This window comes from Martes martes (genome assembly GCF_963455335.1).
Source record: "Martes martes genome assembly, chromosome: 15".
Taxonomy (NCBI): Eukaryota; Metazoa; Chordata; class Mammalia; order Carnivora; family Mustelidae; genus Martes; species Martes martes.
In genome coordinates this window covers 69010361-69037118 of record NC_137903.1, presented here as the reverse complement: position 1 = coordinate 69037118, position 26758 = coordinate 69010361, and the positions used below count along the sequence as shown (strand labels likewise).

The 26758-nt window shown below is 51.2% G+C and overlaps 1 protein-coding gene across 1 annotated transcript in view; it reads right to left on the bottom strand.

Annotated features, from left to right (window-relative positions):
• The window catches only part of ADCY10 (adenylate cyclase 10), a gene marked incomplete at its 5' end in the record, with an annotated part of 70058 nt that overhangs the window by 12084 nt on the left and 31216 nt on the right, over window positions 1-26758 (bottom strand). Inside the window, 8 exons of the mRNA XM_080824355.1 lie at window positions 3211-3386; window positions 3694-3801; window positions 5907-6138; window positions 6374-6443; window positions 14560-14850; window positions 14955-15233; window positions 16471-16599; window positions 21884-22020. Coding sequence (XP_080680481.1) covers window positions 3211-3386; window positions 3694-3801; window positions 5907-6138; window positions 6374-6443; window positions 14560-14850; window positions 14955-15233; window positions 16471-16599; window positions 21884-22020 — 1422 coding nt within the window. The remainder of the gene's footprint in view (window positions 1-3210; window positions 3387-3693; window positions 3802-5906; window positions 6139-6373; window positions 6444-14559; window positions 14851-14954; window positions 15234-16470; window positions 16600-21883; window positions 22021-26758) is intronic.

Sequence of the window (26758 nt, the reverse complement as noted above, 5' to 3'; positions counted from 1 at the left end):
CCAGTGAGCATCACTACTGGGAGCTGGGCGTCAGCGCTCAACAAAGGAAGTGAACATTTTCACAGTCGCATTCTGCCATGATCTGAAGGCATCTCCACCAAATTCATACATTGAGTCCTAACCCCCAAAGTGAGGGTAACAGTACGTGGGCCCTTTGGGAGGGAATTAGGTCATGAGGGTAGAGCCCTCACGAAGGGGGTTGGGCTCTTACAAAAGAGACCCCAGAGCTCCCCAGCCCCTTCCCACCATATGAAGATAAAAAAGTCTGTGCCCTGAAGAGGCCCCTCCCTGACGAGGCTGGGACTCTGATCTCAGAGCTGAGCAATAGGGTTCTGCTCGTTAGAAGCCAGCCAGTCTGTGGTGTTCTGTTACAACAGCCCGAGTGGACTAAGACACGTTCCAGCAAGGGGACGGAATGTCGCGGGAGGCCGTGAGCCGCCTGTGCTGGAGGGTGTTCAAGGGAGCACGCGTGAGCACCTACAAACAACGTGTGGGGTCTCAATCTTGGCTTCAACAGGCCATTCGCCTGACCATGCAGCCAACAGTCCCTTCTAGGACTGTAAGCGAGCTGGCTGCAATATTAGTGAGTTAACAAAGCCCAAAATTCCAGGTACCTTCAATTTAGGAATTAACGACATTGATTCTGTTGAGGAAATTATTTTTTAAAGCCTCTCAGGAAACAAGGTAAAATCCCTCACGGCATAAGACAGTCATGAGGGCCATAGAAACTCTGACATTAACATTGCTTCTTGTCCTCATTTTGAGATCAGAACCCTTTGACCGGGTGGTGTCGGAAACCCACAGCTCGGCGGGTTCCTCCTCACAGCACCTCCCCCTTTTCCTCATGCAGGGAACTTCTTACTCGGGTTACAAAATATGACTGTTAACGACACGGGTCAGATTTCGGAATGAACATGTGAGATGCCCAGTTAAATTTGCATTTCAAAACAATCAATAATTTGTTGAGAGTGCATGTGATCAAAATATTTGTGTGACATGTATGTGTAAGGACCTATTTTATATTTTTATACTTTAGCAAGAGGCTTTCATTGCGGTTAAACAAAAACCTTGTTGTTTAACCCTTAAACTGTCCCTGCTCCCCTCCCCCAGGGGATTCCCTTAAAAACAAGTCCCGGAAACCAGCTCCAGGTAACAAAGCCCAGATACAAGGGTGGGTCAGGCCAGGTGGAGGCATCGATCAGTGGGGGGTTGCATACTGTCTCCCTGGTTACCAAGGAGTATGGGCCCCGCCCTTTGGGAGCCTTTTGGGCGCCAATCCTAATCAAGGTGTGATAGGCAGGTTCAAATGTCTACTAGGGTAAATTGTAATTCAGTTGGTCACCTAGCATCACTGTGGAGTTTCCCGTGTGTGTTACAATCTCATTGGTCACCTGTGCGTGGCCAGGCCCCACTGCATGGCCTTTGCCCTTAAAAGCTAGACTGTGAAACAGAGAAGGGTCGCCCTCTCTTGTAAGAGGTGCGTCCCCGAACGTTCGGTCTGATTCTTGATGCTTGGTGCGAAATAAAGCTTTGCTTGACCTTCGCTTTATATCAGTCTTGCTCCATTAATCACAGACCCATTATTGGGACATAACATATGTATCCTAAAAAATACTTGGGGCTCCTGGTTTCAGCTCAGGTAGTGATCCTGGGGGTGTGGGATCAGGCCCCACACTGGGCTGGGCCCCGTGCTGAGCATGGATCCTGCTTAAGAGGGGGTTAAGCCTTTGCCTTTGGCTCAGGTCATGGTCTCAGGGTCCTGAGATCGAGTCCCGCATCGGGCTCTCTGCTCAGTGGGGAGCCTGCTGCCCCCACCCCCACCTGCTGCTCTGCCTACTTGTGATCTTTCTCTCTCTAATAAATAAATAAATAAAATCTTTAAAAAAAAAAAAAAGATTCTCTCTTTCTCCTTCCCCTCTGTCCCTCCTCCTTCATGCACATTCATTTTTTCTGTCTTAAAAAAAAAAGAGTAAAAAAGAGATTCATGGCTCATCTGAACTTCAAAGTGAACTCAGTGGGCATGCTGTATTTGATCAGACAATCCACCGGTGACCCAAATTCTGATTCCCTCCTACCTCTTAGAGAGATCTCTGCTGAACTCTCCCAGCCCCCTCCCTCCTGGTGTCTCCTAAGATAGAAGGGGGGGGGCACCGTTCCCACGAGCCTGTTCCTAACCTGCAAAGGAGCTCGTTTCCACTCCAGGCCCCCCACATGTCAAGGAACACTTCTGGGGAAGGCAGTGGGCTTGGAGCGGGTGCGTAGCAACGAGCTCCTAGAAATAGATGTTTGCATCTCAGGCAGAACCTGGAGGGATATTGCCCCGGCCTCTCTCAGCACAGGAGAGGTGTCCTCTGTCAGCTCTCCAGATGCCCAGCGAGGTGGCATTCCCCTTGGCGCCGAATGGATAGGCAGAGTACATCCAGAAACTTTTGTTGTGGGAGATTCCAAACATACACACAGTAAAGCAGAAAAACATCATGAACTACATGCACCAACACCCAGCTTCAACGACTCCGAACCCAGGACTTGAACTCACACCCTGAGATCGAGGCCTGAGCTGAGATCAAGAGGCAGATGCTTAAGTGACTGAGCCACACAGGATCCCCTCCCTCCCCCGCCATTTTAATTTTTTATAGTTTTTTATAGGTACAATTTGCATCCACTGAGAAGTATAAATCTTACTGGTTTAATCTCGACTGGTGGATACTCCCCACACACCCCCAGACCCCAATCCAGACCCGGACGTGGGGGGCGGCCTGTCCTCGGGCAAGGTCTTTAGGACCTCCTACTGCAGTCTGGGGCAGGGACGACACCCAGTGTTGCATCTGTACCCCTGGCTGGAAAAGGGCTTGTGACTGAGGCTCGTGAGGAGCAGCGGTGCCACCGGCTTCCAGAAAACACGGCGGGTTGGAGGGACTGAAGGGACTGACCAGGGCAGGGCACCAGGGCAGGGCACCGGCGCTCAGCTCGCAAGGGGCTCCCTGCACCCCCCTTCACAAAAGCTGCTGGGACACGATCTGGGGCAACCCCACCTTGCCTGGGAGCCCCTCACTCCCTGACTGGCTCCCCCGGGCACCAAGGAGCCTCAGGGCGGAGCCACCAGGCCTCCCCACACCGGATAGAGGCCCAGGCTTTGGGGGCTGGTGGCGTGTGTGAAAGTCTCTCTCTCTGGGGACTGAGACCTCCGGCTAGTCCCAGCTCCTTCCTTACCCCGGAGGCGAGCTCTCTTGGGCCTGCTGATTCGCAGAGTAGAAGTGTCTGTTTTTCTCCACGTGCGTGTACAGAAGCAGGGAGAGTAAGTTGCAGGGAAAGGCCCTGTTGAGGAGCGTCAGGGCCTTGCGCAGCATCTTCTTGGCGAGCACCATCTGGCCCATGTTGAAACAGACCTGCAGGGGGAAGGCAGCGGGACGGGGTTCACGTCCGCGTGCCGAGCTCGTTAGAAAAACCTTTCATGACGACGTCCCCCCCAAAGACAAGCAGGTTCATGACGACGTCCCCCACAAAGACTAGCAGGATCGCGCCGCCCGGCGAGTGACGGCAGCAGGAGGGAGCAGCCGGGCTGCAGGTTCTGCCGTCCGGGCCAGGGTGGGTGGCTGGAGGGCGGCCGCAGGGAGGGCGGGGAGGGCCCCGGCTGCTTCTGCCCGACGCCCCTGGGACCAGCAGCACGTGACCACGTCTGCAATGGCTTCTTACCTGACCTTTGAGGCTGTAAAAGGTGGCGGACTCAAAAGTGTGACTCCAGGATTTGTCGTCCTTGAGCATTTTCAGCAACCTCTCTCCCTCCTTCAAATACATGTATGCCTGCAGCCGGCGAGGGGCACAGAGTATCCGCTCAGCGGGGGTCCGGCCACCGAGGGCCACCGCCCAGCCTCGACTGAACAGGCAAGAGCGGCTGCCGCGGCAGGACCCCCTTCCGCCCCCAGCCCCGGCTCAGGACTAGGAGGGCCTCCCGGCTCGAGGCAGCCCCGGGCGGGCCAAGCCCCTGCCGAAGATCCCGGCCGCCCGGAGCCCGTCGGTCCACCGGATCCCTGGCTCGAGGGCATGGATCCGGGGCGATTTCCTCCTCTGAGTAATTCCACCCCCGACGGCCCCCAAGTCCAACAATGTGCGCCCTGCCCCCGATGGCGTCCCCACGCCTATGAGAAGCTGACCTCCAGTTTTGGAACAAGCTACGAACCACTCCCGTTTCCTTCGCCAGGGCCATCGTCAGGAAGCAAGGCCCTGAGCAACTCTCCCTACCTCGTTTATGACCTCCTAGGACATGGTTAGACAGGACCGCCTTGGTACGCGTGAGCACCGAGGCAAGGTCAGATTTGAAGAGTAAAGTAAGGGAAGGTGATATCCTCAAGTGTCACATAGTCCAAGATGGGAGTGGGAGGCAGAAGAGGGAATGGGAGTTGACCCGAACCTGCTAGATTACTTTTGATGGGAGAGAGGACGCAAATGGCACATTCTGGGTGACTTGCACGGGCTCTGCTTCCCTTCACTGTCTTCCTGGCCATCCCCACTCCCCGCGGACTGAGAGGGGCGCTTCGCAAGTTGGTCCCCAGGGCCACTTAAACCTTCTCTTCTTGGGACTCACTGACCATATCCCCCTTTGCTATATGTCTCTGTGTGCATATAGGCACATATATTAATACGCATATTGATATCTCATATGCATGGATGACTTTCATCTTTAACATAAATATGAGAGAGCTAGGGCTTACCAACATTTTTAATGGTTTAATTTTTAAATTTTATAAAAGTCTAAGGTATGAGGGTCGATGAGGCTGCTGTGATCAAAAGTGGTTGTAAATGGGCGCCTGGGTGGCTCAGCTGGTTGAGCGACTGCCTTCGGCTCAGGTCATGATCCCGGACTTCCAGGATCGAGTCCCACATCGGGCTCCCAGCTCCCTGGGGAGTCTACTTCTCCCTCTGACCTTCTCCTCTCTCATGCTCTCTCTCACTCATTCTCCCTCAAATAAATAAATAAAATCTTTAATAAAAAAAAAAAGTGGTCGTAAATATGGAAGAGACCACCAGTGTAGACAGGAACCGCAGGCCTGTCTACTCAGAAATGGGGGTCGGATGGAGCAAGGGCCGGGGGCGTTTCCTACAGTGAGTTCATGCAAGGTCAGTCTAGCCAGCTGCACTGCGGAAAGTGGTCTCGGGTCAAGTATGTTGGAGAAACACAGAACTAGCCAGACCCTCTAGATGATTACACATGTCTTAGCATATTAAGGCCATGAAATATTTGCAGGAAAGAAACATATGTAGCTATTCAGCTCAGTGCTTCCCAACTTACTTAAGAATGAATTTTTTTTATTTCATTATACATACATTGAATCCCCACACTTCTCGGGGCACATTGCCCTGGAATATTATTTACAATTATCCCGAGAAACACTAGTGTTTGGGGGGTCTAAAGGAAATGCATGATAATTTAGCACAAATGACACGAGGACCAAAGTCGGTGAGCTCCTTTGGGGACCACAAGACAAAAACCAGATCTGTGCTCATCCAAAGACCTACAGGTGTTTGTGCTCACAGGTGTTTAGGGAGCACAGAAGGCCAGTGCCACGGGGACATTACTGAGGAAGCCTCTGCTGAAACGGCAGGATCGATACATTTCGGGGATGAGAGAGGATGTCCACCCCCTTCCCGTCTAGGTAGACAGTTCCTGGCAGGTTTCTCAAAACGGCACTATTTTAAACAGTGTGTGATGCTAGTTGCAATTTGTTCTTTCATTTCTCAATCTCAGGTCATTTCCCTTCTCGGGATTCGATTTGCAGAGGAAAGGGGTGCCGGCAGGTGTCAAGAACATGAAGTGTAACAAGAGAACCCTAGAGCTGCCCTTCACGCACTGTGGTCCCTAAACTGTCTCAAAGGCAGGGCAGGGGGCTGGAGAGGTGGGAACGCCTTACCATATAATTGTCACCCAAGATGAGATAAGCAGATGTGATTTCTAGGAAGTAATATAAGGCTTTGTTGTTTTCTCCCAAAGCCAGAAAATGGTGGGCCAGAGGCGTGACGACCATCTCTACGACCTCCTCACACCGGCACGGCTCCAGAGGAACGATGTCGTCTTCACACGTCTTCATTTTTGTTATGACGACATCAAAGAAACTCACGATCTTTTCTCTTATTTCTTCAGGACTGTCCAAATGCAGAAATAGATAGGAGGAATGCGCGGTGGCCACGCTTCGCTTTTGATGTGAAAATATCTTTAAAAACTAATAAAAGAGCAAGATAACCCTGACGCAGATGCCACTGACCAAACTCAACCATGCACACACCCCGACCTGTCCCCACTCGCACAGACAGAAGATTTTAACGGGATCCTGTACTGAACGACAAACGTTTATGCCTAAACAATCACATGTGCCTGTACCTGAGATTTTCAGAAAATATCTCCGATTTCTTAGGAGTCTCTATTTTGGAAAAGGTGATCTCTTCTTCGGCTAGAAAATAAGCAAAGAAATGAGTTGTGTGCGTCACGACACGTTCCATACGGGAGAAATGTCGGGTCCGCCAAGGACCGCCGCCGCCCCTCTCCTGACACAGCGCCGGCTGCCCACACAGACGCCGCAGCTGAGCCACGCGATTCGTCCAGATGGAATTCTGTCCGACGTGCTATATGGCACCTGTGAGCTGAGCTGGTCCGGTACCGCCTCCACTCTTTCCTTCTGCCAGAGCAAATAACTGGGAGTATCTAAGGGACGGCAAAAGGACAGAAAGGAAGCAGCCTGTGCCCCTGAGTTACTGTGTTCAAGACCGTTTGTCAGAACTTTCACTGGATCATTACGTGTGCAGGAAAAAAATTATTCTCTTGTGTCAGTGGGGAGGACGGAAGAACTTCCTCAGGGTCCTTCTAGCTGAACTAAATCAAATTGACGTGAGACAGATTAACAGGGGGAAATCAAATTTAATTGATGTCATTAAGGGGAATCCATGCAGACATGGAAATTCCAAAGACAGTGAGGAGACATAAAGCTTATAAGAGCCAAGGACAAGGGGTTGGGGGTGTCCTGAGGATACAAAGGGAAGAAAGACCATTAGCAGGAAGGTGAGAGGAGATGTTTGGAAACAAAGGTCGTCTTTTTTTTTTTTTAAGATTTTATTTATTTATTTGATAGAGAAATCACAAGCAGGCAGAGCCGTAGCCGGGGGGTGGGGGTGAGGGGGAAGCAGGCTCCCCGCTGAGCAGAGAGCCCGATGTGGGGCTCGATCCCAGGACTCTGAGATCATGACCTGAGCTGAAGGCAGAGGCTTAACCCACTGAGCCACCCAGGCGCCCCCAAAGGTCGTCTTCTTATGCAGGGAGGCGTCTTAGGTCAGGAGGAATCCCTGTTTGAAACGCTGTCTTGCTGGTAAAGCAGGCAGTTGAGGGGCAGGGGAAGAGCTTTCTCTGAATCTGCTGGATCTGGGTTGCTTTTAATTCAAAATGATGTTTGTGCAAAACAGCCCAGGTCAGAATGACCTGCTGCGGCTCTGAGAGTGTTAAGCCGCTGCAATGTTGGGGTTGGTTATAGATGATAACATCATCCTAATTTACCCTGCAGCAACTAAAACTGTGAATAAAGGGTCTGTTTCCAGTGGAGAAATATAGACATTTAAGTACATACTTCAAAGGCTAACTAAAGGGCAGAGAGCTTTGAACTCAAAACCTTCCGTCTATCCAGACTCCAAGAGATTAGAAAATTCCCTAATGATCTGAAAACAGAAACAAATGAGGATGGTCGGATCTTCCCCATGCAGAAGGAAGGAAGAATCCTGGACGGGGGAAGGGACGGTCTCAGAGGGTCTGTTAGGGATGGAGGTAGGACTGGAATCGAGGTCTCCCAGCTCCACCGATCTCTCGATTTCTAAACATGCAGTTTAAGCATCCAGTTATCATCTTCTTTTGAAAGCCTTCTGTGCCCTCGTCCCCATGGATTTAGTGCCCCGACTCACCTGTGCCCTGTGCAGAGCTCCGTCACGGTCCTTGCTGTCACACTGTGTAGGGGATAGTTTGCCTGCCTCTCTCCCTAGACTGCCAGCTAGTGTATTTCTAGTGACGAGATGCGAAATAAATTGAATTACGCCTTTTCCTTCTACTCTTCTAAAATCGGTCCCGTAAAGGTTACCTGTGGCAACCGTGTTGCCAGATCCAAAGGTCACGTTTGTCCATATGTTACCACACCTCTGAGCAAGCACTAAATACAATCAACCACTCCCTCTTTTCACCAGGTTTTCTTTTCTTTTCTTTTTTTTTTTTAAGATTTTATTTATTTATTTGACAGACAGAGATCACAAGTAGGCAGAGAGGCAGGCAGAGAGAGAGGGAGCTTCCCACTGAGCAGAGAGCCCGATGCGGGGCTCGATCCCAGGACCCCGGGATCATGACCTGAGCCGAAGGCAGAGGCTTTAACCCACTGAGCCACCCAGGCCCCCTTCGCCAGGTTTTCTAACAGCCGTTCTCTCGGTTGCTTTTGTCATCGGCCGCCCACGGTGCTGGCGCCTACTCCTCTATCAACATTCCCAGTGCTGGTGAGCTTCCTTTGGTCCTGGGCCCCATTCTCCATCCACATTTTTCCCAGGTGACTTCCTCTGCCCACGACCATGAATTCCAGTCACACGCCCATGACTGCCAACTGTTTAATCTCTGAGCCTGACATCTACCCTTAACTACAGATTCATGTACCCAAATGCCTCTTTGGCAACGGCCGCTTGAATGGCTAACAGGCATCTAAAAATTAACCTGATCCAGGCAGAACTCGTGGACCTCTCTTTCAACCTATGCTCTGATCGTCCTAAGCACCAGAGGCATCCATCCGTTTTCTCAATGGCAAAAAACCTAGGCGCTGTTCTGGATTCTTTCTTCCGCTCGTCCCATTCAGGCCATCATAAGTCCCGCGGACTTTCCTCCAAAGAACCTGAATCCACCTTCCTCTGTCTTTACTCCAGCACCACCCTAGTCCACCACCAAATCTTACCTGGACAAGTGTGAAACACTGATCTCCCTTCCAGTCCCGTAATCTGTTCTCTACAGAGAAGACAGAATCCGTTTTTAAAAACATGACTCAGATTTCCATGCCGGAGATGGTTGGTCTCCCATCTCAACTCTATTGTCCTTTTTCTCCTTACAAATAAAATTCAGTTTTACTCAGGGCAGCTACACTTCCCAGCCTCCCTTGCAACTAGATATAGTCGTGTGACTAAGTTCTGTGTAGGATTTCTAGAAGATCCCTTAAAAGGGAAGGGGCATCCCTTTCTTTCTTTTTCTTTTCTTTTTTTAATTTTTTAAAAATTTATTTATTTATTCTGGTTTCTCTTCTTCTTCTAGTGTTAAATGTAAGCATGTTGGTTGGAATTCCGACAGCCATTTTCGGACCAAGAGTTTCTGATGATGATGAAGCCTTCACATTAGTCCCAATGATCAGACAAAACATTTCACATGAGAGAGAAATAAATTTAACAGTAAATAAATTAAAGCCACTCTAGCTGGGTCCTCGTCACATGTAGCCAAAATAAATCTCCAAAGTCTTCCAACCCCCTTAAAATAGAAGTCAGACTATTTATTAAGGCCTATAAGGTTCTTTTGTGGTTTTATTAATTAATGTTTATTGTCTATCACATATATCAGCAGCCTTCATGAAAATTCTAATATATAAGAGTAGACACATGGCTATCATTTTCAGCACTATATCTCTGGCATCTAGATCACTGCCCAGCACACAGAAGATGCTCAGTAAATATTTGCAGATTATAATACACGTTTTTTGAAAAAAATCAATAAGAAAAATAAAATGCTATTTCTCCTTCAACATCTATCTATCTATCTATCTATCTATCTATATTTTTTTAAAGATTCAGCGGCACCTGGGTGTCTCAGTGGGTTAAGCCTCTGCCTTTGGCTCAGGTCATGATCTCAGGGTCCTGGGAGCGAGCCCCGCATCGGGCTCTCTGCTCAGCGGGGAGCCTGCTTCCCCACCCCCTGCCTGCTTGTGATCTCTGTCTATCAAATAAATAAATAAATCTTAAAAAAAAAAAAAAAGATTTTATTTATTTATTTGACAGAGAGAGACAGCAAAAGTAGGAACACAAGTAGGGGCAGAGGGGTAGCTGGAGAGGAATCAGCAGGGTCCCGCCAAGCAGGGCACCCATGGGCATCGCCCCCAGGACTCTGGGATCATGACCTGAGAGGAAGGCAGCCGCCTGACTGACAGCCACGCAGGTGACCCCAATGTCTCTATTTTTTTATGTTTCAAATTGTAATAGTGATAGAATGGGATGCGGAGACAAGCAATATTGGCTAGAAAAGGAAACAAAGTTGGGGATTACAAGATATGCTTTTGTCATTCTATCATTTACCCCGTAGGTGAATCATTATTTTTAGTTCTCAATTTTCTTCATTTATGAAGGATATATTTTTTAAAAGTTCCCTACTTCAAAAGGGATCTGTAAAATTCAGAAGAAAAAATATGTACAAAATGCTTGTAGGTTCTCAGAAGCAAGGAGAAAAGCAAAGATACCACTTGGTCATCTCATGGTTTCAAACACCTGGAAATAAGACTTCAGGTTCAAGGTGACAGACTGAATTCCTTTGTTTATCTCTAGTACCTCCAGGTCCAGGACATTTTACCCCCATTGAAATGAGAATAAAACAATCTTAAAAACCATAAACCCACAATGTATAGAATGGAAGGGATCCGTTCCTGTCCGGGGTCATTGCGGGGCTATCCTCTCTGCCTGGAATGCTCCTCCCTGGCCGTCACCACTTCCTTTGTCTGTCTAGGAATCTCACCTCTCAGTGCGGGCTCCCCTAATGACTCTGCATTCCTCATCCCCCTTACCCTACCAGACATTCTTTTCGGTTTTCTTCCCTGCAGTGGGTTTTACCTCCCACAACATACTGTAGGTTTCTTACTTCTTTATTATGTTTTTTCCTCCATTGCTTCTCCACAGTAGAATGAACGCTCTTTGGTTCACTGATGTATCCCACGTGCCTGCAGCAGGGGCTGGCCCAGAGCGGGAACTCAGTATTTGTTGAATGAGTAAACAGCTGTTGGGTGGGGTTTCACTACCTGTTCAGAAGGTGAAGGAGTGGGAGGGGTGGTCTCTGATGAACTGGGTGGAGGCTGTTGAAGGACAGAGCCCGTGAGGAAGCCCGTGGACTGCAGATCTTTGGGGATCAAGACTTAAGAAAATAACTTAAGGAGGGCTTGAGGAAAGAGAGAATTGAAAAGAGAATCAAATTCCTCACTACCTAATCTATGCCTCTGGGCTTTGACCCTCTTCCAATTACAGCTGACTCTTGAACAGCACAGGGGCTTAGGGACGCCCGACCCCTGTGCCCCCAGCACTGGAAAATTCACATATAACTTTTGACTCTCCCAAAACTTTACTTGACAGCCTGATGTTGACCAGAAGCCTTATTGATAACATGAAGTTAATTAACCCGTATTTTCTATGTTTTATGTATTATATACTCTAGCCTTAAAATAAAATAAGCTAGAAAAAAGAAAATGTTACTGAGAAAATCATAAGAGAAAATACATTCATAGTACTCTACTGTATTTATTGAAAAAGATCTGCATATAACTGAATCTGCACAGTTCATACCTGTGTTGTTCAAAGGTCAACTCTATGTCCTTTACCAGTATTACCTACAGGCACAAGGTTCTGGGGTAATGGACAGACTATCCAACCAAGACAGGACATTATAAAGAAGACATTGCAAAAAAAATTATCCTAGAAACTCAAGGAAAAATAGACTTCCATTAAGAACTCCATTTACAGTATATTACTTGGTTCTGGAAGGAATAGCATTTATATGGTCTTCTTAATGATTTATCTAACAACGGTCATTAACGGTACTGGTCCTGAGGAGTGGTGTGACAGGGGTAAGTTCTCACCCTGGCATGCTGTATCTGTTCACCAAATTAAGAAGAAGACAGATAATGCCAGAATTTGTTCTGTTTTGTTTAACTGTACGAACACATCATTTCGTCTGTAGGGGCGATGGCTAGAAGAACAGCTCAGCTCAGATGTTGGCCCCTGAGAAGTACTGAAAGTGTGTGGGGCACTGGGGCTTGGGATTATTGTTTCTATGGTAAAACTTTTAGGAAAAATTTTAAAGATGTCTAGTTGGTAGCCTTTTAAACAGGTGGAAAGTTCTGACAAGAGAAATAGTAGAGCTTTGGCCTCAGGCAGGCAGAGGAGCGGACAGAAGCACAGACATTACTCAGAGTCACAGGAGGGCGCAGAAGCGCCCGAGTGAAACCTCGAAGGTGTATTAGAGAATCCGAGAATACCTGACGTTGCCGTCTTTCACAGCCCTCGCCGGCCTGCTTAAACCACCTGTGGGTGCGGCTGGGTGGCTCAGTCGGTTGGGCGTCTGACCCTCGATTCTGACTCAGGTCATGATCTCAAGGTTGTGGGGTCGAGCCCCGTGTCGGGCTCCGCTCTTGGCAGGAAGTCTGCCTAGGATTCTCTCCCTTAGCCCCTCCCCCTTCTCTAAAATAAATAAATCTTAAACAAAAATCAACTGCAATTTTAACCCCCCCCCCCGCCACCAAATATATATATAAAGACATACAAGGAGACACCCACTGGTTCCACATAGTCTGGAATCTTCCTTCCCCATTCATTCATTCATTCATTCATTCACTTGGTAAGGTCCACACCCAGCATAGAGCCCAACACAGGGTTTGAACTCATAACCCTGAGATCAAGACCCTGGCTGAGATCAAGAGTTGGACACTTAACCAACTGAGCCCCCCAGGCTGCCCCTTGCTCCCCCTGTCTCTTATCTCCCTCAGTCAACTCTCTCCTACTGGTACCTGCTCTGGTTCCTTGAACATGGCTCTATGTTGGGATCACCTCTGAAGCTTCTTGGATTTGCCCATGCATCCTTGTCAGCCCTCATTGCCTGCCCTCTGGGCGCCTGTTTTGTTTGTTGTAGGGGTCTGCCCTCTCTCGGTCCTCAAGTCCTTAAAAGTTGTTATTTTCTTGGGTCTCCCATTTCAACATCTAGGGCTCTTCTCATACTCCCAAGAAGTACTTAGAATGGCTCCATGCTGGCTTTTCTCCCTCCGATCCATGAGAATCTGGACTCTAGGGATCAGAACCTAAAGTCTGACTTCTCTTTTTTGAAAAGGGAGATGAGCAAGTGTTGGTTCCGGGTCAACACTAGACTTGTGCCACAGTGCAAAGCTGCTTTCTTCCTGATCGAGGACGGAGACGGCATCGTCTTCTTTACTCTCTGACTCCACTGACGGCCGCATCCAGAAACCTCTTCCAATCTCCCCTGCCAGCCTTGCCCAAAGGTCCCACCCTGCACTTTGGGAGGCTCAGGTGTACTGGGCAGAGCACGAGCTTGGGAATGAGACTGACCTGCGATTGAATAGTCTATCACTCGTTCTGTGGCACTGGATAAGCCATTGAATCTTCCAGAACCTCAGCTTTCTCATGTATAAAGTAACAAGAGCCTTCCACCTCGAAAGGTTAACATGAAGATCAAAGGAGAATGCATGTGAAATAAAGAATGAATGAGAATAAATATTTATTTTGGGGGGCGCCTGGGTGGCTCAGTTGGTTAAGCATCCGCCTTGGCTCAGGTCATGATCCTGGGGTCCTGGGATCGAGTCCCACATCGGGCTTCCTGCTCAGCGGGGAGCCTGCTTCTCCCTCTCCCTCTGCTCTGGCCCCCACTCACATTCTCTCTCTAGCGCTCTCACTCTCTCAAATAAATAATTAAAATCTTTTAAAAATTATTTTTGTACCTACTATGTGCTAGGCACTTTAGATACATTTCCTCCTAATTTTTAGTATCCATAAAATATAAGAATCCTGTCCTTACATCCTCTGCTTTCCCAACCAGATTTAGCCATAATCACCAAGGCTTCTGGCTCGGGCGCAGAGCCCTGTGATGCTCCCTGATCACCCACGAGGGAGGGCTGGAGTGGGGGTTGCTGCCTCTAGCCTCACGCCCGTCACGCCTGTGCTAACAGCCCCTGGTACCTGATCGCGTGAGTCCAGACTGTGCAGCTGATTTGCACTCAGACTGCAGCTTCCTCCCGTTGGCGTCACAGATGATCAGGAACCCCTGCCCTGAGCTGCAGCCCCTGACCTGCTTCGCCCTGCATGGTTCCCCCCACTCACATTCTTTCTCCGAGGGAACCTTGTTTCACACCTGACCGTGGAGCAGCTTCTCGCCTGCCAAGAAGCAGTACTCCCTCCTGCTCTGGTTTCCACTTCAACATGGGAGGACCCCCGCCCCGCCCTGGACTCCACCCTCAGCGGGAATTAAGCCGTGTCAGTTTGATGCCTCTGGGTATTTTCCTTTGGGCTCCGCTGCACCCCATGGTGCCAGAGTCCTGATCCCCAGACCCTCTGTGCGTGTCACGGCAAGTCTGTTTCTGATGGACTCAGCTGCTCACATGTCCCCCCCACCCCGGCTCCCCGTGATCTAGGCGACTCAAGTCTTCAGCCATTTGCAGAACCCACGCCTCGGGGGACTTGAAGCCCTCAGGGCCCAAACCCACACCGTTCCCCAGGAAGAGTTGGGACCCACGAGGCCCGAGGCATATTTACTTTTATATCCGTGGGACCTGGCCATCTTCTGGATGGTGTCCATGTCGAGCGTGTTGAGGCGGATGTCCACGGTGAAGTGGTGGTAGGGGATGAAGTCCCCGCTCCGGCAGTGGTCGCAGCGGTGCGCGTCCTCCTCCAGGAAGCGCGCGCACTTGAGGTGCAGGGCCCTCTTCTCGTCCTTCAGCCACAGCTCGTAGGCGGTCTTCTGCATCACCGGCCTGCAGAAGCGGATGATGTGGCACTCGAGGACCTCGCTTTCCAGCTCGTGCAGCTCTTCGTCCTCGTCGGGCGCTGGGGGGCGGAAAGGCACCGGTCGGCCCCGCGCCCCGCGTGGGGTCCGCGGCCGCGCGTGGCTGCGGCGGGAGCGCAGGGGAGCGGCCCCGGGGCGCACTCACCCGTGCCCTGGCCCGGCCTCAGAGACAGCGAGCGGTGATTCACCTCGCACGAGGCCGCGTTGCGCTTCAGGGCGGTCCGCAGCTCCTTGCCGTTGCGGAAGCAGTCGAAGACGCCGGAGTCCACGAGCGCCGCCAGGGCCTTCATCATCATCTTCATGTTCCAGCAGGGCAGGACCTCGAGCAGCAGCTCGGCGGTGAAGGTCAGGCCGATGACGGCGGCGCACCGCACCAGCATCTGGTGCGAGAGGCTCATGCTGTCCAGCTGCACCAGCGAGATTTCTGCGGGGGGAGAGCCACGCGGCGGGCCGGCGCTCACTGCCCGCGGCCCGCCCCGCGCCGCCCGGGGCGCCGGAGCCCGGCCTCGCCCGCCCAGGAGGGGCCCCCGCCGAGGGCCCGCCTCAGAGCGCGAGCTGGGCGCGCCGAGGGCGCAGGGGCCGCTCCCCGAGACGGGCCGGCGTGGGGGCCGGACCGGAACGAGAGCCGCTGCCGGGGTGCGGGTTTGGGGCCAGAGCGGGACAGGGTTTGTGGGGCGGCGGGAGGTCACGGTGGGCCCCGGCAGTCGGAGGAGAGCGCCGGCCGGCCGCCAGCTCCGTTGACTTCTGCAGCTGGCCCTCGTCTGCCCCCGCACGGACCCCGCACGGACCCCGCACGGACCCCCGCACGGACCCCGCACGGACCCCCGCACGGACCCCGCACGGACCCCCGCACGGACCCCGCACGGACCCCCGCACGGACCCCCGCACGGACCCCGCACGGACCCCCTCGCGGCCTCTGCCTGAGGCGGCCTCGTTCCTGGGACAGACGCGCCATCTCTGCGCTCAGGGCAGACGCCAGAAGCTTCGAGCGCCAATTCCAGCCTCTCCCCTAAGCGCGGCCTGGCGGGATCCTGACCGGGATGGCCTCCGTGACCTCCCCTGTCGGGACAAAATCCCAATCTCCTGCCCACAGAGCACCGCGGAAGCCCAGCCGGCCGCCCTCCTCGCTCGCAGGCGCCGCGCTTGAACACCGGGGCTCTCCGAAGACGGCGCACCCGGAGGCGCCCCCAGGTCAGCTTTCAGACACTTTCAGTTATTTGTGGATGGCGTGACTTGGAGCCGAATCCGCACCAGAACACTGCTTCAAAGTCATTTTTCCTTAAAGGACTAAGAATACAGCCCGGATATAAATTCTAGGCTTACCATTTCTTATCAAAGTAAACGGCAGAAAAAGTGTCAGTATTCGATTTTCTCCCTCATTATTTGGCTTTGATTTAATGAAAAACGTACTACACCTCATTCGTTTACGCAGTCTCATAAACTCTGTTCAAATCAGATTCCAGAACGTGCCCCGGGGGAGCAGGTGCTCCAGGCCAGAGGTAGAAAAGCTAAGCCTTCCAAGGAGATCCGACCGTCTGGGGCGACACAACCCGGACAGCCGCCCCAGTCTGTTCCTATCCCTCTCTCCCTCTCCAACCGCCACCCTAGAGAAAGGAGAAGGGGAGGGGAGGTCCCGGAACACCGGGTCCGATTTTCTTTACCTTTTAATGATGCTGGCGCGGACAAGTTTTTCAATCTGACACCACTGGCGAGGGTACAGACTTCTTCACTTCCCTCCTCATAATTAGGAGTAAATATTTTTAATTCCTCAGTTGGCCTACTAAAATTATCTGTAGGGAGGTGAAAAGGAAGAACACGTGAGAGTTATTGTCCTGTCATTATCTCGATTTCGCAATTAACTTCAAGGTGGGTCTTAAAGATTTTATTTATTTGTCAGAGAAAGAGACAGAGAGAGAGAGCAAGAGAGCACAAGCAGGGAGAGCTGCAGGCAGAGCTGAAAGCAGGCTCCCCGCGGAGCAAGGAGCCCGATGCGATGCGGGGCTCGATCCCAGGACCCTGGGATGATGACCTGAGCTGAAGGCAGAGGCCTCAACCCACTGAGCCACCCAGGCGCCCTTCATCCGGTATTTTGGAGTAATGTTTTAAGTAAACTCATATAAGACAACCTAAATGTACTCAAAACGTTCTGCCCCCCACCCCCAAAAGCACTGGGAATCACTATTAGAAGTCTTCTGTACTGTACGCAGTTTAAGAGAAGTTTGATTCAAAGGTTATCAGGGCGTATCTTGCAGTACACACTAACGTACACCTGTGTGCACATTCAGGTGCCCACACTCGGATGCAAACGCGCTCTGTGGGAGACGGTACTCCACCTACAACACGGAGATCGGAACGAGATATTTAAAGCGGTGAGGCTGGCGCGCCCACTCGCCTGGTCACTGCGTGTCCTGGGGCTCACAGTGCATCACTCCGTTACTCCTGCAGCCACTCGCGGAGCGCCGCGGGCTGGGGCGTGGGAACGTGAAGGCGAGCGCGGCTCCGCTCCTCATCTCCCGGAGAGGTGTGTGCACGGAGCTGCACGGCCAGGCGAAACGCGCCGCGCGAGGGGCGCCGCCTGGAGATGAGCCCAGGGTCGCCAAGAGGGAGGACCCCCAGCGCGCCGTATGGCCGGGGCGGGCGACAGACGCGAGCGGTGCCCGCTTCCCACCCCGAGGAGCTCGGTGTCTTAGAGACACGGGCGTGACCGGTCATGCGCCCGCGGGACGCAGGGGCTAGAACGCAAAGCGCAGGGAGCTGGGAGCCCGGAGAGGAGACGCGGCTCCGTCCTCGTGGACTCCGACCGGCCTCATGGAGGAGGACCTAGCGCGATGGCGTGGAAGGATGAAGTTTCCCAAGCGCACGAGCGAGGGCCGACCAGGGCAGGGCACAGACGCCGCAGACGCCCTGCGCGTGAGGGGAACGCGAGGCGACCGGGCCGCGGGCTCCAGCGCGTGGGGCGCGGGCGCCCCTCCAGGGCACGTGCGCTGGGGACCCGGTTCGGGAGCGGAGCGCGGAGGGCGCTGGACGTCGCACCATCAAGTCAGACTTGACACGCCCGGGGCGGCGCAGGTGTCTGGGCAGGGGGAGGAGTCGGCCACCAGCCGCTTCTCGGAAGGCGGCCCTGGGCGCGGATGCGGCAGGGGACACTGCGCAAGCGCGCATCGACGGAGCGTGACCACGAGACGGCGGGTCGCACGTGGGGGTCCCGCGCGGCACAGCGAGGGGCCGGGTCCGAGCCCGGCGGGGACGCAGCTGACGGCGCGTGGCCAAGAACCGAGCGGGCAGACGCGGGAGGAGGTGCGGCGGGGAGGGCGGCGCCGCCTCGGGGGCCCGGCGGGTGGCGTCCGAGGGGCGAGCGGGTCCGGAAGACCGTCCGACGGGCCACCGGAGAGGAGCGCGCGGCTGCGGTGGGGGACGCCGCGCGCAGACGCCCGCGGACGCTGGGGACGGAGGAGACGCGGGGAGAAGGACGCGCGCCCCGAAGAGGGCCCAGGGCGGGGCTTGCAGCGCGTCGGCGGCGGCGGAGGCCCGCGGGACCGCCTGGTCGGAGCGCTGCGCCGGGGGACGGGACCGCAGTCTCCCTGAGCATGGGGGAGGCCGAGGCAGGGGGCGGCACCCCAAAAGGGGCCCCGCGCGCGTGTGCACGCGCGTGCCGGGGCGGGCGAGTGGGGCTCCGGGCTCGACGTGGTCCGCGCTCGTTCCCGTTCTCCCCGGCCCCGTCCGGGACCCGCAGCGTCCGGCCCCTCGCCAGCGCCAGCCGAGCGCCCCGCGGCCCTGGGCGTCCTTCTGCGGTCGGAGCTCCCGGGGCGGAGACGTCCCGCGGCGCGGGGCCCGACTGGCAACAGTGGCAGAGAGACGAGGACGACAGACACATAAATGCGGAGGCTAAGGTCACGGTGTGACTCGGTTTAGGCCGGGAATAAACCCGGTGACAGAGACGCTCGGCGGGGGGGGGTCGGGCCGGGGCGGGGGGGGGGGGCTTCCGCGGACAGGCGGAGGCGAGGCCGGAAGGTCGCGGGCCACACCCGGGCTGCGGGGAGGGAGCCCTCCGGGGGGCGCCCGAGGAGGGGCACCGCGGTCTGGAGCGGAAGGGAGCAGGGCCGAGCCCCGGCCCGGGAAGTGCCAGGCGCGCAGCCCGCGCGCGGAGGCGGCCACGCGGGTCCTCAGGGCCGGGGGCGCTGCCCGGTCCCCGCTGGGAGGCGGCGTTCCATCGTGAGCCACTGAATGTCAGGTGCTTTTAAAAAACCTTTTCATTTGGGAAGTTTCAGACTTAACCAAAAGTTGTGAGAATAAGACCGTGTTCCCTTCGTTCAGACTCGCCTGTTGTGAACGTTTTGCCTCACGCGCCACAGCCTTCGTTTTCTCGGTCTGCACGCATTTCCCTGAAGCATTTGACGCCAGTTGAACAATTCATGCTCCTTTACCCCAAATGCTTTACTCGGTATTTCCCAAGAACGAGATCCTCTTACACAACTGGAGCACAGTTTTCAGTTTCAGAATATTTCACAATGAAATAGGAATTTACTGTCCATTTTCCAATTTTGTCGAGTGATGCAATAATGTCCTTCGGCGTTTGTTTGTTTTTTTTTTCTTCCAATATAGGACCCAGTCTAGGATCCTGTACTGTGTATAGTAGTTGGTTTTTTTAAAAATTTAGGTGAAATTCACATACAGTTAACCATCTTAATGTTTAGAGTTCAGTGGCATGTGGTGCATTCACACTGTTTGCAACCAAAACCTCCCTAGTTTTAAAATTTTCCTTTTTTTCTTTTAAAGATTTTATTTATACATTAGGGAGAGAGAAGGCATGAGTAACATAAATAAGTAAAATCTTCCAAAAAAAAAAAAAAAAGGAAAAGATGTCAATTTGTCCCAAATTGATATACGATGTAATGCATATATATTGAAATTCCTATCAAAACCCCTCCAAGGTGGCACCTGGGTGGCTCAGTTGGTTAAACAGCCAACGCGGTTTCGGCTCCGGTCATGATCTCAGGGTCCTGGGACTGAACCCCACATCTGGCTCCACACTCCACACTCAGCAAGGGGTCTGCTTCCAGATTCTCTCTCTGCTTCTGCCCCTTCCCCAGTTCACTGCCTCTCTCTAAAATAAACAAACAGATCTTTAAAAAAAAAAAAAAAAATCCGGGGCCCCTGGGTGGCTCAGTGGGTTAAGCCTCTGCCTTCAGCTCAGTCATGATCTTGGCGTCCCGGGATCGAGCCCCGCATCGGGCTCTCTGCTCAGCGGGGAGCCTGCTTCCTCCTCTCTCTCTGCCTGCCTCTCTGCCTACTTGTGATCTCTGTCTGTCAAATAAATAAATACAATCTTAAAAAAAAAATCCCCCAAAGATTTTTTATAGATACAGACAAGATTATTCTAAAAGTTTATTTATTTGAGGGAGTGGGGGAGAGGGACAGAATCCAAGCAGACTCCCCACTGAGAGCAGAGCTGACTCAGGGCTCGATCTCATGACCCTGAGATCATGACCTGAGCTGAAACCAAGAGCTGGACCCTCAACCGACTGAGCCACCTAGGTGCCCCCCAGACAAGATTATTCTAAAATTCATATGGAAAGGCAAAGGAACCAGAATAGCTAAAACAATTTTGAAATGAGGAGGAATCCGTTCCCACAGTTTCAAAACTAGAAACTATAGTAATCAAAACTGAATGGTATTGGCGAAGGGATAGACACACAGATCAATGGAACAAAACAGGAAACCAAAACCCACCCACACAGACACGGCCAGCTGACTTTAGACAATGGTGCCAAAGCACGTCAAGGAAGAAGACAGAGCCATGTGACCGATGGTGCCGGGACAGGTGGACACGCGTTGGGGGTAGGAAGGGGAGGAGAAGGGCCTCAATCTAAGTGTCACACTTTACACGAAAATTAACTCAGAATGGATCACAAACCAAATGTGAGATGTAACACCTGCAAGGAAAAGGACAACCGAGGAGGAACCTTTGACCTTTGTCTGTCTAGGGATGAACAGAGTTCTTGGATTTGGGCCTGGGGGGCTCCGTTGGTTAAGCATCTGCCTTCGGCGCGGGTCATGATCCCGGGGCCCTGGGATGGAGCCCCGAATCGGGCCCCCTGCTCCGCGGGGAGCCCACTTCTCCCTCTGCCTCTGCTGCTCCCCCCTACTTGTGCCCTCTCTCCCTCTCTGAAATAAACACATAAACCTTAAAAGAAAAAAAATTTGGATTTAACATGACTCATCAAAGGAAAAATTGATAATTGAATTTTGTCAAATTTAAAACCCTTTGGTGAGGGTGCCTGGGTGGCTCAGTGGGTTAAGCCACTGCCTTCGGCTCAGGTCATGATCTCAGGGTCCTGGGATCGAGTCCCGCATTGGTCTCTCTGCTCAGCAGGGAGCCTGCTTCCCTCTCTCTCTCTCTGCCTGCCTCTATGCCTACTTGTGATCTCTCTCTGTCAAATAAATAAATAAAATCTTTAAAAATAAATAAATAAAACCCTTTGGTGAGAATGAAAACAAGCTACTGAGAGAAAATATTTGCAAACCCTCATCTGACAAAGGACCCGTATCTACATAGATTAGAAACTCTCAGAACTCAACATTTAAAAAAAAACAACAAAAAACCCAAACAATACAATTAGAAAATGGGCAAAATGCATGAAGAAAAAGTTACCAAAGAAGATGCAGAGATGGTTAAAAAAAAAAAAAACATGAAAAGATATTCAACATCATTAGCAATTAGGGAGAAGCAAATTAGAACCGCAGTTAGATATCACCAAACACCTGAAAAAGGATTTGAGTTCCTTCACCCCCATCTTAATCACAACCGGCCGAAGAACGTCCGGGAGACTTCTCCCCTCACTGAACGTGGAACTCCCGCTTCAGTGTTACTGGCTCTCGGGTGCCCCCGTGTTCGCCCGTGTACTTTCCCGAGGCACACGTTCTCCCACCAGTACCGTCACCTTCTCTCGCCACCTCGGATATGGGATACCGGCTCCAGCACCCCTCAGCTCCCCAAACCTCCTGACCCTGTAGGATGTCGTCTATGGAAAAGCCCCTGCCCGCCCTGCAGGAGCCTCAACCCCGGGGACTCACTGAACAGGTTGTTCCAGGTCATATTGGTCTTTTCCTCAGACTCCATGGGTTGGAAAACGAGTACCCTGTGATGGTCAAGGTTCTTCAGCAGTTCTTCACAGTAAAACGGGATCCCACAGCTTCCCTCCACCAGGTACCTGCGGTGGAAACACGGCGACCTGTTTACACCAAACAACCATCTCCAAGGAAGGAAAAATATTTGACTCTAATCTAACTATGTGAAAATAACTCCTTATTTGAAAATCATTGTATCCTCTATTTGTTTCCACTTGCTTTCCTTTTTTAGGGTTGCTTTTTCCCCTCTTTCTTTCATTTTTTAAAAAAATTACATTTACATTTCTTCAAAGCATTTCAAAGCATTTGAATAAAGCAATACATTTATTCAAAGATAATCTATATAATCAGTGTTGCCTCCCTTGATCGCCTTATAAATAACCATGTCAGTTAGTTTGTGGCTTATCTTCTCAATGTTTGTTTTTATTTTTATTTTTTTTATTTTTTTTATTTTTTTTTTTTTAAAGATTTTATTTATTTATTTGACAGACAGATCACAAGTAGGCAGCGAGGCAGGCAGAGAGAGAGGAGGAAGCAGGCACCCTGCCGAGCAGAGAGCCCGATGTGGGGCTCGATCCCAGGACCCCGGGATCATGACCCGAGCCGAAGGCAGAGGCTTTAACCCACTGAGCCACCCAGGCGCCCCTCAATGTTTGTTTTTAAAGATACAAAAAAAGCACACAGATGTATTTCACTCTTTCTTACCTAAAAGACAACTTGTCACCCCGACTGCATGTTCTGCTACACCTTGTTTTTTCACTCAAGAATATATCCTGCCCAGGGCGCCCTGGGCAGCTCAGTCGTTAAGTGTCTGCCTTCGGCTCGAGTCATGGTCCCAGGGAGCTGGGATTGAGCCCGGCATCGGGCCCCCTGCCCAGCGGGGAGCCTGCTTCTCCCTCTCCCACTCCCCTGCTTGTGTTCCCTCTCTCACTGTCTCTGTTGAATAAATAAATAAAATCTTAAAAAAAAAAAAGTAAAAAAAAAAAAAAAGAATATATCCTGCCCCTCCCTCCCTATCAGTAGATCTTCTCATTCTTTTTAATGCTATGTAGTTCTCCATGGTGTGCATGTATCCTGTTTTATTCCCCCGATCCTCTTAGAGATGGACTTCTGGGTTGTTTTCAGTCTTCTGCTAACACAAACAATGCTTCGATAAAACTTTGTCCACATGTCTCTTTATAGTTTTTTTTTTTTTAAAGATTTTATTTATTATTTATTTGACAGAGAGAGATCCCAGTAGACAGAGGCAGGCAGAGGCAGAGAGAGAGAGGGAAGCAGGCTCCCTGCCGAGCAGAGAGCCTGATGCGGGACTTGATCCCAGGACTCTGAGATCATGACCTGAGCCAAAGGCAGCGGCTTAACCCACTGAGCCACCCAGGCGCCCTATAGTTTTGTTAATATATCTTTGAGATAGATTCCTAGAATTGGGTTGCTAGATCAAAAGGTAAATGCACACATCCATGGACACATACACACAAAATGTACACATTCAGAGAGAGAGAGAGAGAGAGAGAGAACGAGCGACAGGCAAAGAGCCGGATTCATGCCTGGAGTTACTTTAAGTGAGACTTTGACCCAGACATCAAGCAAAAGCAAAGCAAGCTGTGAAGCCAACTCATTAGAAAGAATGGATGCAGATACCAAGGTGGGTTGTAAGTGGCCGTGTTGTTAAGGTGACCACTGTCTGGACCCCAGCAGGGCAGTCCCCGAGAAGCTCAGAGAGCAGTGGCGGAAAGAGCCCGCCTTCGGCACCTGCCACAGACAAACAGTGATTCCGGCCTACGGTGCTGAGACCCGAGCGAGACCTTGCTTCATCGCAGGTTGTGTCTTTCAAGCTTACCAGTTGGCCTTTTGTGGCAACCGTTGTGCCCATGAAAACACCCTCTGTCACTGTTGATGAAACAGAGCATGCCCATACCCAGCATGATGAAGAGAGACAAAACTAATGTCACTAGCGAAGCCAGAGAAGGTGTGACCTGCCCCAACCTGGAAAAGGGCAGCACGGTCCATCAGATCAACCTCGACAGACGGCTCCTTTGAAAGGTAGGATCAGCGGAAATGCTTTAATAGGCACCTTCAGGTGTGTCTCAAGAATTGTGATGGAGACAGATGGAGGAGTCAAGATGGCGGAGAAGTAGCAGCTGAGACGACATCGGGTAGCAGGAGGTCAGCTAGACAGCTTATCTAACCATTGTGAACACCTACAAATCCAACGGGAAATCGAAGAGAAGAAGAGCAACAATCCCAGAAACAGAAAATCGATCACTTTCTGAAAGGTAGGACCTGCGGAGAAGTGAATCCAAAGCGACGGGAAGATAGACCCCGGGGGGAGGGGCCGGCACCCGGCAAGCGGCGGAGCGACGGAGCACAAAACCGGGACTTTTAAAAGTCGGCTCCACTGGGAGACATCGCTCCAGAGGCTAAAGTGGGGGGAAACCCAGGCGGGGTCAGCATAACCCCAGGTCCCGCGGGGTCACGGAAGGACTGGGGGTGTCTGAGTGCCGCAGAGCTCGCAGGTATTAGAGCGGGGAAGCCGGCTACAGTGACAGAGCCGAGGGGTGAGCTCTCAGCCCGGGTTACCTTGTGCCGGTCGCAGGCTGGGTGGGCTCGGAGCGCGGCCGGGGGCCACGGAGACGGAAGCGACCCGGCGCTTTTCTCCAGGCTCCAGCAATTGACTGCTTTCCTCGAGGCGCGACCGCAGGCCAGGGAGGCGGGGCGGTTGGGCGCTTTGCTCCGAGAGCGCACTGAGGAGCGGGACCCCGAGCTCTCGGCTCCTCCGGGCTTGAGATTGGGAGGCCGCCATCTTCATTCCCGTCCTCCGGACTCTACGGAAAGCGCTCAGGGAACAAAAGCTCCCGAAAGCGAACCCGAGCGGATGACTTAGCCCGGCCCCTGGCAAGGGCGGTGCAATTCTGCCTGCGGCAAAGACACTTGAGAATCACTACAACAGGCCCCTCCCCCAGAAGATCAACAAGAAACCCAGCCAAGACCAACTTCAGTCACCAAGAACAGCGGAATTCCACAGCAGGAGAAAGCACATCTTAACTGGACAAAATGACAAGGCAGAAAAACTCACCTCAAAAAAAAGAACAAGAGGCCGTACCGAAGATTGGAGACCTAATCAATACGGACATTGGTAACATACAGATCTAGAGTTCAGAATGACAATTCTCAAGTTTCTAGCCGGGCTCGAAAAAGGCATAGAAGATATTAGAGAAACCCTCTCCGGAGAGATAAAAGCCCTTTCTGGAGAAATAAAAGAACTAAAATCTAACCAAGTTGAAATCAAAAAAGCTATTAATGAGGTACAATCAAAAATAGAATCTCTCACTGCTAGGATAAATGAGGCAGAAGAAAGAATTAGTGACATAGAAGACCAAATGACAGAGAATAAAGAAGCTGAGCAAAAGAGAGACAAATACTGGACCACGAAGAGAGAATTCGAGAGATAAGCGACACCATAAGACGACACAACATTAGAATAATTGGGATTCCAGAAGAAGAAAGAGAGAGGGGAGCAGAAGGTATATTGGAGAGAATTATTGGAGAGAATTTCCCTAATATGGCAAAGGGAACAAACATCAAAATCCAGGAGATACTAAGAATGCCCCTCAAAATCAATAAAAATAGGTCCACACCTCGTCACCTGATAGTAAAATTTACAAGTCTTAGCGACAAAGAGAAAATCCTGAAAGCAGCCGGGGAAAAGAAGTCGGTAACATACAAGGGTAAAAACATTAGAATGGCAGCAGACCTATCCACAGAGACCTGGCAGGCCAGAAAGAACTGGCATGGTATATTCAGAGCACTAAATGAGAAAAACATGCAGCCAATATCTGGCTAGGCTATCATTGAAAATAGAAGGAGAGCTAAAGAGCTTCCAGGACAAACAAAAGCTGAAAGAATTTGCAAACACCAAACCAGCTCTACAGGAAATATTGAAAGGGGTCCTCTAAGCAAAGAGAGACCCTAAAAGTAGTAGATCAGAAAGAACCAGAGACAATATACAGTAACAGTCACCTTACAGGCAATACAATGGCACTAAATTCATATCTCTCCATAGTTACCCTGAATGTTAATGGGCTAAATGCCCGAATCAAAAGACACAGGGTATCAGAATGGATAAAAAAACAAAACCCATCAATATGCTGTCTACAAGAAACTCATTTTAGACCCGAAGACACCTCTAGATTTAAAGTGAGGGGGTGGAAAACAATGTACCATGCTAATGGACATCCGAAGAAAGCTGGGGTGGCAATCCTTATATCAGATCAATTAGATTTTAAGCCAAAGACTATAATAAGAGATGAGGAAGGACACTATATCATACCCAAAAGGTCTGTCCAACAAGAAGACCTAACAATCTTAAATATCTATGCCCCTAACATGGGAGCAGCCAACTATATAAACCAATTAATAACAAAATCAAAGAAATACATCGACAGTAATACAATAATAGCAGGGGACTTTAACACTGACTTTAACACTAACACTAACACCCTCACTGAAATGGACAGATCATCTAAGCAAAAGATCAACAAGGAAATTAAGGCCTTAAATGACACACTGGACCAGATGGACATCACAGATCTATTCAGAACATTCCAGCCCAAAGCAACAGAATATACATTCTTCTCTAGTGCACATGGAACATTCTCCAGAATAGACCACATCCTGGGTCATAAATCAGGTCTCAACCAGTACCAAAAGATTGGGATCATTCCCTGCATGTTTAGAGACCACAATGCTCTGAAGCTAGAACTCAATCACAAGAGGAAATTTGGAAAGAACACAAATACATGGAGACTAAACAGCATCCTT